The sequence below is a fragment of the Nannospalax galili genome, unplaced genomic scaffold (genome assembly GCF_000622305.1).
Source record: "Nannospalax galili isolate Female #2095 unplaced genomic scaffold, S.galili_v1.0 scaffold389, whole genome shotgun sequence".
NCBI lineage: Eukaryota > Metazoa > Chordata > Mammalia > Rodentia > Spalacidae > Nannospalax > Nannospalax galili.
Window position 1 is genome coordinate 2,109,934 of NW_008360310.1, and position 14,744 is coordinate 2,124,677.

At 51.3% G+C, this 14,744-nt stretch overlaps 1 protein-coding gene across 6 annotated transcripts in view; it reads right to left on the bottom strand.

Annotated features, from left to right (window-relative positions):
- The window catches only part of Sfxn5 (sideroflexin 5), a 142,240-nt gene that overhangs the window by 1,684 nt on the left and 125,812 nt on the right, over positions 1–14,744 (bottom strand). For 2 of the 6 annotated variants that reach the window (XM_029559416.1, XM_029559418.1), the window contains 2 exons: positions 8,038–8,111; positions 5,423–7,915 (listed from right to left, as the gene is read on the bottom strand). In XM_029559416.1, coding sequence (XP_029415276.1) covers positions 7,900–7,915; positions 8,038–8,111 — 90 coding nt within the window. In that variant the 3' untranslated portion in view covers positions 5,423–7,899. Of the gene's footprint in view, positions 1–5,422; positions 8,112–14,744 lie in introns of those variants that run through there. The other 4 variants (XM_008824713.2, XM_008824717.2, XM_008824716.2 and 1 more) reach the window with 3 other exon arrangements.

Here is a 14,744-nt window from a genome sequence, read left to right on the forward strand (position 1 = left end):
TTCTTCCTTCCTCTGAGGATTCTGCCATGCTTGGTGAGGGCGGCGGGTGGAGGGGGGTCTGGGAAGATCACAGAACACCCATCAAGCAGATAAAGGGCTGGAAGGGACCGGAAACATGCCAATCTTCCCAGGCAGGCCTGCTGGGAGGGGTAGGGACCCCCCCCCCGCCCCGTGTTGTGCCTCTCCCTGCAGACGGTAAATATTGGTGTTGTGACTTCATTAATAAAGGCTTCTGTGAGCCTGAAAAACATGGAATCAGGATGAACTATTTTCTGAGCTGTGGGCTTGCCAGGTTTGCTAATTTGGGAGTTTTTGGGCCTTCTCCAGGGAACAAACCAAAGTCTCTCTCAAAGAGCCGCAGATGCAGCCGAGCAGGGAGAAGACAGGACTGCTGCTCCCTCCCCTTCCCGGATGGCTCCTCTAGTCTGCAGAGTGGGGCCTACAAAGGGCCAGAAGACTGGACACTGGCCTCCTGCCATGCATCCAGCCATGTGTGAGATGCTGGGCCAGGCCTTCCTGGGCAAAGCTGTTGACCACTCCCCCTCAGCCAGGTTGGCCTCTTGGGTCCTGCAGAATGATGGCCTGACTATTTTGAGCACCTGCTAAAAGCACAGAGTTGCTCAAGATTCAAACGTAGGAGAGCAGGAGCTCTTAACTCTTTAGGCCTAATCTACATGCCTCTTCTCAGAGAACAACCATACCACATCCTCAGGCCTACAGAACTTTTTGGGATTGGTCTCCATGGCCTTCTCAGCAACATGGAGCATGCTCTTAGCATCTCTGCACACTTTCTCCTCACAGGTGCTGCAATTGCTTCCCACAGGACATTAAGCATCCCTCGAGCTCCCATCCCCATGTCCAGGCAGTGTAGCCAGCCCATAGACCTCTCCTGGACCCCTGCTCCAGGGCAGTCACACAGGAAGAGGGAAGGGGGGCAGCAGGCTTAGTGGTGCAGGCCCAGCCAGCTTTCCTGTCAGACGGTGCTGCCAAGGCGGAGCCAGACATTGGGAACAGGTTTAACCAATTACCCAAGCGCCCCATCTGCTGTCTGGGGTTCGTGTGAGGGTGAGTGCATGTGAGGGTGTTTGGAGTGTCTGGGAAGGCTGTGGGTGTGTGCGACAGTGTGACTGTGTGGGTGGATGTGGGCGTGTGGTTGTGCATGTGTGCTGTGCATGTGCACGGAGTGTGGCTGCATGTCCTGGGCACACCCTCTTACTTGTCCAAGACTGTGACTAGCAGCTCATAGCCTTCCTGCCCCAAAAGACCTTAATGGACAATCTCCTGGCACCCCAGCCTCTTGCTCCTTCTTCTTACACCTGTCCTCGGGGCTTACCCAAACTGGGAAGTGGGCTTTCAAATCCCTTTCAGACACCCTTTGCTGGTGGCTCCCACTGGCTTGCTCATTTTCTCTATCAGTGTGGGACCCCACAGGACCCTCTGGGCTATGATCCTCTACTTTCTCTCTGATATGCCCTTGTCCCACAATCCTTGGTTGTACTGGCCTGGCAAAGTTATAGGTCTGCTCAGCTGCTTCTGCACCTGTGCTTAGGTTGAACCACAAGGACACAAAGTGAGTGTGTGCAGTGGTGGCAATCTGCAGCCAAGTCTCAGTCTCAGCTCAATCCTTACTCTCTTTGATAAATCCATTCTTGCTCCCTATAGGAGAGGCCTTAGACTGTCACTCTTCTCCCCAAGTCTTCCCCCATTACTGTTGGCACAGATCCCTCCCTTCCCTCCCTCCCTCCCTCCCTTCCTTGTTCCTTCTTGAGACTGAGTCTCATGAATCCCAGACTGGCCTCAAGTTCATTATACATCCAAGGATGAGCTTGAACTTCTGATCCTCCTGCTTCAACCTCCTGAGTGCTGAGATCACAGATATACATCACCATGTTCAGTTTAAGTGATGCTGGGGTCAGTTGAACCCTGGACTTCATGCATGCTAGGAAAGCACTCTAACTCAGCTTCATCCCCAGTCCTACAACTCCCATCTTCGGAGAGAAAAAAAGAACCCTAGAAGGCATACCTTCACATCAGTCAGAGAATGTTCTTTCAGACCAGGCAACTAGGGGGAATTTAATAAAGGAACAATTACATCTGGAAAAGCCAAAAAGGATTTTGAAGCACCACTTAGTAACAGGGAGCCCTTGGACCTGAAGGGGCAAGAGCAGTAGCCAGAACCTGGAGGGGACAGCTGACTAAGGAGACAAGACCTATGCCACTTAATAGAAATCCATAGAAGCAGAAGGGTTGTGGAGGGCAGGGCCAAAGACCCCAGTCTCACTCCTTCGATCCCAGTTTCCTGCTGGTAGCTCCAATAGAGAGCTACCAGTCCACACAGCTTGCTGGCTTTTGCCCTGACCACACTGGGACCATTCCGTTCTCCTTGGCTGAGCTTTGTCCAGTCTCCAGTCTCTCCCTAGGCCACATGGAGGTGGAATTTCCACAGGACTTTATCTTAGGTCTTCTGCCCAAGGACTCTCAATTGCTCTCTATAAATGGAGCTTGCTTATTATTTATTTATTTATTTATTTATTTATTTATTTATTTATTTGCGACTGGGTCTCATATAATCTAGGCTGGCCTCACAAAGTAGCTGAGAGTGACTGATCTTGAACTCTTGATCCACTTCCGGAGTGCTGGGATCATAGGCATGTGCCACCTTGCCTGGCTTCCAATATGCCACCTTCTCCACCATGACCATGCAGTACCCCCTTACTGGTCTCTCAGCAGCCACACTGTGTCTACTTTCCTATCAGATGAAGCCACTCTCTGTAAGGCCTTGGTGGCTCTAGCTGGCCTGTCACACAGCAGCTGACCCCACTCCCCTCTCCAGGATCTTGCCTCTGTCCTCCAAGCACACTGAGCTCTTCTTGTGGCTCAGCCTTGGAGTAGGCAGGGCCCTCTGTGCTGTCTCTCCACCTGCCATGCTTGCACAGGAAGAGGAAGAGAGCCAATGTCAGGTGGCCTGGGACTGAAGGTAGCCCCTCTTCCCTCACTGGCATTGCCTAGGGCCTCCAAGGAGGGTCTTCTGCCTGCCTGCTGTCCATTATCTTCTACTCTTTCTCCTTTAAGTTCTCTGTACCTCTCTCTACTTCCCTACAAGGCTTAGGACTCTGCAGTGGGGCCCAGTTTCTTGCACTGGCTGAAGAGGCATCTTCTGACCTTAAAGATTGCCAGCAGTTGCTTGGAGGTACCACTCTCATGAGGGATACCTGCTACTATGGGGAAGAGTAGGTGAGTGGAAGAAAAGACTTGGGAGAAGTGGCTGAAACAGTTCCATTTGAGGGCCTAACCAGTGTTAAGGGGACAGGTGAGATGGTAGGAGCAACAGCAGCCCTGGGAGTGGGGGGATTGAAGGAAGGTCCATTTTCAATATAAAGCCAGGACCCCTGGGCCTCAGGAAAGGGTCACTCATTACTGTTCTCAGCCCTCCCCCTGCCCCAGCATCCTAGTCTCCTAGCCTTTGCTTGAGTAGAAGGAGGCCTATGTCCAGGCCAGGCAGGCAGGGATGGTGGGCAGGAGAGGCTGCATTCTTAGAGTGTTAATGATCTCTGAGCTAGGCAGCTAAAAACAACAAACAGTTCCCAGGAGAGATTTGTGTCTGTCCTGAGTCAAGGATTTCCACCCAGATGGGGGCTGTGGCCTGTGAGGCTCTTAGCAAAGAAATTCCCCAGAGACCAGAAGCCCCCTGACCTCAAGGTATCACTTTAAATAGAAACCCCATCCCCTCGCTCTTGCCTCTTACCTCTCCCTCCCTTCCACAGAGGCCCAGAGCCTAGGCCTCCTACCCACACCCCACACACTTGAGAGGCACGAGAAAAGGGTCTGCTACCTTCCTCACAGGTCTCTCCATCCTTCTAACAAGCCATGAGTGACCCAGTTTCATATGTGCCATTTGGTAGATAAGGACCCCAAAGCTCAGTTCAGGAGTACCTATACTGGGTACTGGGAGCTAATTCATTTGGATGGAAGCTACTTTTTAAAACCAGATGTGGGGCTAGAGAGATGGCTCAGTAGTTAAGAGCACTTGCTACTCTGGCAGAGGATCCTGGTTCAGTTCCCAACACCCACATGGTGGTTTACAACCAGCTATAACTCCAGTTCCAGAGGATCCAACACCCTCTTCTGGCCCCTTAGGCACCAGGCATTCATGTGGTACACTTACACACATGCAGGCAAGACATGAATACACATAAAATAAAGATAAATCTTAAAAAAAAAAAAAGTCAAATGTGGTAGCTCACACTTATAATCCCAGCACTGGGGTGGGGTAGGAGTGGGGTGCAAAGATGGGTGGATCCCTGGGGTTACCTCATCAGCCATTCTAGCCAACTTGGTGAGCCTCAAGCCAGTGAGACTCTCAAAAAACAAGGTAGATGACTCCTGAGGAACAACAGCTGAGATTAACCTCTGGCTTCTACTCACACATCCACATACACAAGCATGAACTTATATATACACACACACACATATATACATGCAAACCAAGTACCACTGGCCATATTGGGACTGAGCCAGCATTTGCCTACTGTATGCTTTCTACGCCTCTCAGCTTTTCTCTGCAGGGCTGGAAGATGCTCAGCTATCCCAGACAACAGGCCCTCCTGGGGACTTCTAGGGGGCAGCCTGGAGGAGAAGCCAGGTCTATCAGAAGTAGAGGTGACCTAGTCCTTGCCCTGAGGGACTATGAGGGAGTCAGGAGGAACAGAGATTCCTGGGGCTGGGGCCATGCACACAGAAGACATCAGCATCTCTGTACTTGGCTAGTTGTTGAAAGATTTCCAGGCCACAGGCAGGCCAGGGTGGTCCCCTCCTCCTTCCTCATAGCACGGGAATCTACTGAAATCCTCATGTCTTTAGGTTCCTTGAGGTGACTCTGTTCATGAGCACTCAGTCATTGGGGTGTTTCTGCTGTTTCATACTTTTTTTCTTATGTGTGTGTGTGTGTGTGTGTGTGTGTGTGTGTGTGTCAGAGAGAGGTATATGTATATGACATGTGATGTATGTGAATGTGATACATGTGTGATATGTATATGTATGTAATGTATGTATAAATGTGTAATGTATGTGTGTGTGTATGTACTTGGATATCACAGTGTATATGTAGCAGTCAGAGGATATTTCAGAAATCAGTTCTCTCCTTCTACCATGGGTTCTGCAGAGCAACCTCAGGTCATCAGGCTTGGTGACAAGCACCTTTACTCACTGAGCCATCCTGCTGGCCCTCTTCTGTGGTTTCCACCTTTTGTGCCCAGCTTCCTGGTGCTCATACAATATCCATCCTTTCCTGTCCCCTTTCCTAACCCTGGGCCTGCACCTCCCTTTGAAGTAGTCTTACAAAGTCCCCAGGCTGCTTTTACTCGCTCTTTCTGTGCTTATTCCACCTTTCTCACCGCCTATAATCCACAAAGCCACACCCATGTGCTTTAAATCCATGTTTATTGCCCACAGCTCACTAGTATTACATAAATCACATAAATTGAGAAGTTTTCTGAGGTTAAAAAGACACCACGAAGCCCTAGATACACTGAGGCATGTGTGTTGGGGGTTTATTCATACCTGCCCAAGGATGGAAGCCCACCTTGGACCTCCCTTTAACTGATTCTTCTCCTCCTCAGGGTCCCACCTTTCTCCAGAGCAGAGGCTTCAAACAGAAGCCAGCTGGCTCACAACCAGGAAGTGAAAAGGGGTGTATTGGCCATCTTGGCTTGGTAGCCATCTTGACATCTTGGACTTTTGGCTCCTGCACTCTCCAGTTGCTTTCTGGAAATGGAAGAAGAGCATCCTGGGAGCCTGAGGGAATGTTTAAAGTAACCAGAGGAAAGTTGGCCAGAAACTCCAGAACTGGAAGCCTGTTGCAGATATTTACTGTATTCTGGCAAAGCAAGACTCAACTCACTTCCTTCCCAAGCATGAGCCAATCTGCCCCTACCCGCCACCTCTCCTCTGGCCTTAGCAGACAGGGGTAAGCTTCACAGAAAGCTTCCCTTATGGGGTTTTCTGAAGTCAGGATAGGGTTTTAGCAGCATGGCCCAAGGCCTTGGATCACCATCACCCTGAATTGTAAGGATCTTTTGCCACCCCTCTCCAAAGGAGCTGCTCCTTCAGCTCGCCTAGATTTGTCTTTGGGGTATTATGGAAGTCACCCTCACACAAAGCAAATAAGTGATTAGATGCTGAGGTCACAGGAGTGAGGTTGGGTTGCAATAGCCAGCAGAGGGAAAGCTGGAAGAGCCCTAGGTCTGCTGGGCCTCTGGAGGTGGGGGCAGGGGTAGGGGTAGTTTTGGTCCCAAGATAAAGTATGTAAAGACAAGGCCCTGTGACAGGGGGGACAGGGTAGGCTAGAAATGGACTATTCAAAATATTCAAAAGTGGCTCCAGACAGGCTTGGCCCCCAGTCCAGGGATGGAGACCATGGTGCCAATGCCCACAGCAGACCCACCTCATTGCAGCTATATCTGCTTTAAAATGCAGGCAGGCTATCTGTGGCCTTACTGCCCTGTGTCAGCCATTTTTTGCAATTTTACGTGTCCACCTTCAGCCAGATCCCCTCCTGAGTCACCGAAGATTCCAGGATCACATCTTGTGGGGGTTGGGTGGGGGAATGATGGAGACAGTACATTCCTTTCCTGTGGGCCTTTCAGACCAGGAATCCCCCTGATCACCCCAACCCAGCCTCCCTTGGTAGAGCTCTCCTCCTCTCTGGTCTGCAAATGAGATGCAGTCAGAAGTGAGCAGCAGGGGCCTCTGAGCCTGCAGGAGGTGAAAGGTGGCATTTGGTGTGGCCCCACGCTCAGCCCAGACATCCATGCTACCTCCTCTTCTGTAATCATGAAGGGCTTGGCACAGGTCAAGAACTTTCATGATGTGGGGTCACATATAGAATGGCAAGATCCTTTCTGAGGCCAAGTGCTGGCCATTCCCAGAGGGGCCTGCCCCATTTCCAATTCATCATCCACCTTGGGGATATGCCTGGCATGAACAGCATCTGATTAGGATAGGCAGAGATGAGTCAGAGGTGTGGTAGGAACCTATGATCCAGTCCTCCGCTTCCAGGCAAGGAATTAAGGCTCACAGAAGCTTGTCCATGGCCACAGAGCCTGTTAGTGTCAGAGCTGGGTCAATGTTGCCTCTCAGGTAGGTTCCAGGAATCTGGCCTTGCACCCTGAGACAGGAGATTCCCCTATGCAGGAAGGCATGGGATGCAACGGCAGCTTCAGTGGCTGCAGACTGGACAGTAGCAGGCCTGGCTCCAGCTCACACTCTGCCCCAGTGTGTGACTCCAGCCTACTCCTGGAAAAGGATCTTCTTGAAGAGCCCAGCATAGGCTCCTATTCCCAACAAACATTATTCCTTCTTGGGGCTCCCTGCCTAGAGCTAGGGTGCTCCCAGGAGCCTGGACTTAGTAAGAACTCCATGAAAGTGCAGCCCAGGGTCACTGCACTTCACTCAGTTATGGCGTAGATGGGAGCTGGCTATGTTCAGAGTCCACTGTCCTCAGAATCTTCCAGAAGCCTCCAGTGCTCCTTGACTCTCTGGGCCAATTCCTGGGAAACTTGATCATGGCTAGTTCATCCTGTGGAGTAGACTGCCTCTTCTTCCCCTCTCTAGCCCAGGGGGCCATCTGGCCTGCCCACTGGAATTTCCTAGCCATCAATCCAACCCAGTTCCCAGGCTCCTACCACCTGTCCACCTGCTGCTTCTGGCCAGCTGCAGCCAAGGCTCAGACTTGCTTGAATAAAAAATTAAAATAAAAAAAGCAACATATAAAAGGATCCTAATTCTACTACAGGAGCACTCTACAGTTCTTCAGCTTCACACGTAATTGTGCTGAGTGGAGTTCAGACAACTCCACATAAGGCCCAGAGATGCATTTGATTCTTCTGTGTAGGAAATATGTCAGAATTCAACTCCCCTATGTTAAAATGTGAATGGTTAGTCTCCCTCCATGTGCGGGTAGCTCATAAGACTCCTTCCCCACCCCAAAAGCCTGGCCTGGACAGTGCTGCGACCCCAGGCTGGCTGGCCTCCACTCACAGCCCTTTATTGTACACCACTGTCCGGCTGCTTGTGGCCCGGGCGATCTCAGGCTCCAACTGGGAGGTTTCAATCTGAAGAGAGAAAAAGAAAGAGGAATGCAGAGGGTGGGAAGGGTCAGGAGAACAGGTTTCAGTAGCACTAAGGACTGCTCCAGTACCCACAGTTCTGCCCCTCTGCATGTCCTGTCTAGGGAATGTTTCCTTCTCTACCACCCTGCTACCCTGGTCTCACAAAACCCTTCTGGCCCAGAGCTAGGCTCTTCTCAATGTGAGTGAGTGTCCCACTGAGGCCTCACTACAAATGTCCTTGTTGCCCACATTGCAGACACCCCTGAGACCCCACTCTGCCAGTACCCTGCTCATTATTCCCTTCAGTTTTTAGATCAATGATACCAAAGGTTTGACTCTCCATTTCTGTCTTCACACTCACCTCTCTAACCTGGACCTCAAAAACCATCATTGCATTACTCCCAGCCCCAACTGCTTCAGAGGTCCCCTTGCATGTACCCACAATCTTTACTCTTGAACTTGACCACCTCATGGAGACCTTTAAAATTCACAGTCTCTGATTTCAGCTAGAACCTCAGGGCACCTGACAACAGCACTACTGCCTGGCCAGCTCCACCTCCCATCCTCCACAGAGGCTACCTTTAATCTTTGAAGCCCCCTCATCTGCTCCACCCTCAGCTCCCCACTCCTGAGCTGGTGTGCCTTCTTACTTCAGAGGGTATCAGTGGAGAACTACTTAGATTCCCACCATCAAACCCACAGCCTACCAGTGTCCACACCTGGCCTCTGCACCTACCTCCCACCTCTCTCAATTTTAGAAATCTTAAACCTACCTGGCTCTGCCTTCCTCCTGCTCCTGCTCAGCTCCCTCCTGGGTGTCCTCTTCCAACTTCATCATCCACATACTCCTATCCACAAGTGTTTCCTCATACCACAAGGCATTGCATCTGAGGAAACCTCCCTCCATTCCATGGAAGGCCCTTTTACAGCCTGCCTCTATCTCTTCCCCAGCAACCACATTTCTTTAAATTGTCTACCTGGTTGTATCCACCTGCCACTGGCTTCAGCCCACAGCAAATCTGGCTTCTGTTCCCATCACTCTCCACAAAAACCTCTCTCTCCAAGGTCACTGTCATGCCTCCTTTCATAACACTCCCCAGATGCTTTCTTGAGGCCCTTGGGGGTCAGTCTGGATGGACACCAGGAGTGGCTGTTACATCTGAGGCGTAGCCAGCTGTGGTTCTCCATGAGCCTCAGTCCAATAGCTGACTGTCTGCCTCAGGGATACATGAACCCAACCCTTTTGAAGTGGAGCCCATCTCGACACCTCCCCCCTCAGCCTAGCTCCATGTCTCGGGCAATGACATCCTTATCCAATAGCTGTCTAAACAAAGAGTCACTTCACGTCCCTTGAAGACTCATCCACTTCAGACCACCACAGCAGTGATTGGCTTCTGATCTCAGGCCCGACTGCTCCTCTCCTCACTAGAAAATGGTTTAGAGGCCTGCAACCAAGCCCTACATCCCCATTGCCTTACCCCAAGACTCTGCCTGAGCTGTTCTGTCTGTAAGAGGTATCCTCCTACCCCCATTCCTGCCTCCATCCCATTTTTCTGTATTCAGCTTTCTAGGCCCAGCTGTAGACATCTTTACTCATTCAAGTAGGATAAGGCCACCTCTCTGACCTGAAATTCCTGCACTTATTATACCCCTGACATCATAATGTTGGGGGGAGCTGACTGATTACTTATCCCTCACTTTTCCACATCAGATCACAAGCCCCTGAGGCAACAGATGTGTGGGTCTTATTGACCCGCATGTCCTTAAGGCCTAGTCTAGTTCTGGAGTCACTAAGGGTTGAATTAATGTGTGGAAAATAGGAAATATACATTAGAGTCCTTCTGGATACCAAAGCAGTCCAGATGTTGGCCTTCAGCTCCAGGCTGAGCCAGAGGGGAAACTTGACTCCAAGTCTGAGGGGGACCATCAAGGGAGGTGCTCCCCTAGAAGAGGTCCTGGCCTGGTATGTGCCCCAGGCAGGGTCAAGGTATCACCAAGCCTTTGCTTCATAGCTCAACTGAACTTAATCCCAGGGCGCCCTGTATGGAAAGCCATGGTGGCCTTAAGATGTGGGCAGAAGGAGCAGCACACTAGGGGGACAAGGGAGTTCACTCAGTCAACCCCAGGCTATATAGGTTAAGGTCCAGGCAAGAGGGAATTTGGTGAGGATTGGAGCTGGTGGGCATAGAAGAGACCCTGGAGATGAGGGATCCTTGCCATGTCAGCCTTGACACCCCAATACCCTGGCTGTGTCTACTTGAGATGGCCAATTAGACAGAAGCTAGGCTCAGAACCCAGGACCCCTCTCCTCAAACCACCCTCTCCTTCCCCACCCCTGCCACCCCTCCACCCTGAGTCCCCTCCACCCCACCAGCCCTCCTTGTCCCCATACTGCCACTGACACAATACACAGCGCCCACGCTTAAAAATCTAAATGCTTTTGAAAATGTTTAACCTAGTTAGACAAATTAGCAAAAATTTGTGCAAAACAATTTAGGTATTTAAAATATTCAATGTTTTTAAAAAACTGGAAAACTGTTCTTAGCTTTCAGCTGCAAAAACCAACAAAATATAACATCCCAGCAATCTTACCATGAGGTGTAACATAACCCTTCGGGAAAGCTGTTAAACAGCTACCGAGGCATCCTGGGAAATAGCACTTCATTTATTCAAATGCACATATGTCAGGCTTTTGCACCATATGTCATTCCAAGCTATTTACAGTAATAATTAAATCTTAATCAACGTTTAACCTCTGTAAAATGTTTGAAGAATCCTAATCACCCTTCAGACTGCACTAATGAAGGAGAAATATATAAACATAAAAGGAAAATGATGCATAGATATCACACTGGAAAGAACAGTAATTGCAAAATTGTATTTCTTTTAAATATAATCAGTAAATGATGTAAAGTAAGCCAAGGAGTATTTTAAGTTAAGACATCTTGGATGTCAGAGGTGTGAGCAGCTAATTTTGTTCTGCTACCCATAACAGATGTAGCATATTTTATTTTAGTGCCATTATTAGCAGCTCCCCATGCCGGCTTTCACTGAAGCATGGAGGCCTGCATTAAAATCTGAGAGGCTGCTCACCGCTGGGGCAGAGGACCATGGCCCAGGGCCTTGGCCTACCAGGTCCATTCCCCACAGAGCATACCCTTCCTGGGGGCGGGTGCTGAGGCTTCCCCATTGTGGCACCCAGGCTACCCTGAGCCCCCACTGAGCTGAGGGCAGCAGGTAGGATGGAAGCCTGAGGAGAAGCAGGCAGCAGAAGCTTCCTGGGGGAGGTGACCCAGGCATCCTAGATTAGGAACTGGGGACACAGTGGCCATTAGAGGCTCCTGCTGATTTTCATTCGGTGTCTATGTATGTTCACATTGGCCAGCTCCTCATGCTCAGGCTGGGTGCACAGTGATACAGTGATGGATGGGATCAGCCGGCTGCCCTTGAGAAGCTCAAAGTCTAGGGGAGGAGTCAGAGTGAAAAGCAAATGGATTCCAGAAAGACAAGCATAGCACCATGGAAACTGGGAGGGGGTTGGGGGTTACCACATACCAATGAAGGAGCAAGGAAGAGAAGTTTCTCAGAGGAGGTGGGCTAGGAAGAGAGGCTCTGCATAAGAGGGGCAAGCAGTGGTGGCCAGGGGAAGGATAAAACAGAAGCTGATTAGCATGGGCTGTGGGAGGGGGGACAGGCAATGGTGGTCACAGTGGACATGTGGAAGGAAATAAGGTGATGCTGGGGCAGGCAAGACATCATAGACTATCTGCAGGTGTCAGTCATTATCTGAGAGCATCAGGAAGCTATGGATGGATTGCGGGCCATGCCCAGACTATTTCAGAAAGGGCCCTCTGGCCATAGTGGGGTGGAGGATGGGGGAAGGGGGAGTGAAGGGACAGGGAAGCCTCCCAGGAGCAACTGTTGGAATGGGAATGTTCCTAGGTCCTGCCTCCTGATGCTGCCCATGGGGGCCAGCAGGAGGGAGTGCCACAGATCCTTTCTGAAGATGACATCCACAGGAGTTGATGACCAACTCCATGTGGGGGTGAGAGGGAGGTGTCGAGGATGACTGTGCATTGGATGACTCCTAATTCTAGCTCGGAGCTGGGGTGGTGGTGATGCCATTCTCAGAGCAGGGAATATGGGAGTGGGATGGGTTGGCCATGCTGAGGCTGGGCTGTCTGTGGGTCTCCGAGCAGAACTGGCTGGGAGGCAGATGGGCCCAGGGTTCTGGGCTCTGGGCAGGAGGGAGCTGGATGTGTGTGCACAGCCAGTGCCTCCAGAGCGGGGGAGCTTGCCCAGGAGAGCAGATGGAGGGGAACAGGCACATTGGAGGGGTGGGGAAGGGAATAAGCCCATGAAGGCAGCCTTGGGGCCAGCATGAACAATGGAAGACAGAGGGTGCCCAGACACGGTGGGGCCTGGGCACCAGGTGGGAGGCATTCTCAGTGGTCCCAGTGAGGGCTTTGATCTGGGCAGTTAGATTGTAGGGAAACTCCTGGAATCCAGATTTCCCAGCTCCAACTCAGTGCTGGGTGTGGGGCTAAAGGTCTACCTTCTTCAGGTCTCAGATGTGTGGGACCACTGAAGGCCCTCATCACTGGGCTCAACTTGGGGAAGCCAGGACAGGGACCTTAGTGCTGCCTGTGTTTCTTTCTCTTATGTAACCAAGTACTGTTGGCAGTTCCCTTTCTGAGGAGAGGGTGAGAGGACAATATCTTCCATGTAAATCTGCCCAGGCCTTGCTGGCTGTGTCCTCTGGACCTGTGGTAGTGGGTATGGGTGGGTGCTGCAGTTTCTTCAGCTGTACTCACCAGCACTAGCCCCTCAACAAGGCAGGAGCAAAGGACAGGTGTTGTTCTTTTGGGGTCCCCTGTTCCTGTGTTGTGCTGAGGAGTGACTTAGGAAACAAGGGTTCAGCTTTATGTGCCACACTGGAAATGGTATGGTGGCCACAGTAGCTCCCAGGTGGGGCTGTGGATAGACGAAGTGATGGAGGCTCAGAGAAGCATGGATATAGGCGGAAGGGGCACCAAGGCCTGAGCTCTCTGGGGTTGGGCTGAGAAGACAGGGATTTGGCTTCATTCACAAGGCAGCTCTCTGAGACTTTCTCTGGGGAGGTGATGAGAAGGTGATGAGAGGAGCAGCCACAGGGAAAAGAGGTGTTCCAGCCTCAGGCTGCTGGCTGGGGCAGACAGGAGGCTGTGTCTCTCATCTGGTGGGCTTCTTCAAGCTAAGCTGGTGAGGGTAAGTGAGGGCTCTGATGGAGAAGTAGCTGGAAGAAGGTGCCAGAGTCTCAGAAAAAGGGAGCTGTGGGAACCATAGAGGATGCTGAAGTTATTGCTATATATGCTGTATGGTACCTCCTGCCCCAGAACTGGGGATGCCAGTCCAGCCTGCCATGAAATGAGCTGTACCACCCCACTGATCCTGCTGGACTCAGGCAGAACCTGTGCCCTGGTTCCCAGAGAGCCTTCATAGTAGCTCAGACAGGCCTTGAATGCTCAATCCTCCTTCTTCTACCTCCAAAGTGCTAGGATGACAGGCATGTACCACCATGTCTAGCTGGAGTGTGACCTTCACTGAGAAGGTGGTAGGAGTCTATCAATGGTATCCTTCCTGTGTCAAAGGCCCACCTCCATCCCGCAGACCCACCTCAGACCCTGGAGCTCCTCCCAAGAGATATTCCCAAATGCAGAGCACCATGTCCAGTATCTCCCTAAATTCCCTAAATAGTCCAAGGCCCAGCTGGCTCTAGAGCCTGCACCACCCCAACAGCCTTCCTTCATGGCCTGGGAAGGGTTAACCTTGAGCTATTTGCCTCTGTGGACAAGCACTGTGGCGGGGGCCCAGAGTCAGGAATGCATTGGGGGCTCCTCTGCCTCCCAGCCTGGGAGCACGCACACCTGCAGCCAGGCCCAGTGGATAGTTTACATATTTGAACCTGGAGCAAAGGTGCAGAGACATAAACAGGAAACTGGATCCCCCAGCCTTGTCCCATTCTCAGGAGCTTTTCCCTACTACAAAGCACTCCCTCCACCTGCTTAGCTCTGCTGCTGACTTTTCTACCTCCTTTTCAAAGAGAAGGGCAAAGGGGTGGGGCATTCAGCCTGACCCTGTGACACAGCCTTAAGCCACTTCCTGCCTCTGCTCAGGGTCTGAGCCTCTGAAGTGGGTAAGTGGTGGGTGATGGAGCACTGACACTGGGCCCCACAGCCCAGGCAGGCAACTGGCAGCTAACTGTGTACCTGAGGCCTCTGCCAAACCTGCCCAGCTGATCTACCCAGCAGTCATACCCTTCCTTTCCCACCAGCAATGGGCAGGCCTCAGGTCCTGCTCACACACATGTTGTCCATGGAGGCCCAGCTTTGGGGAAGCTTTGAAGGGTCAGGGGGTTAGATGACTACACAGAAATAGCTGGAGCCTAAGCCTGGATGCCTGAGCCCCTGGGCTAGGCCTCTGGTACCACTGATAGACTCCCATCACTTTCTCAATGAAGGTCACACTCCAGCTAGACACAGTGATACATGCCTGTCATCCTAGCACTTTGGAGGCAGAAGAAGTTCTAGGCCTGCCTGAACTACATAGCAAGACTGACCAAACAAACACCCACCCACAAAAAACAATTTTTTTTAA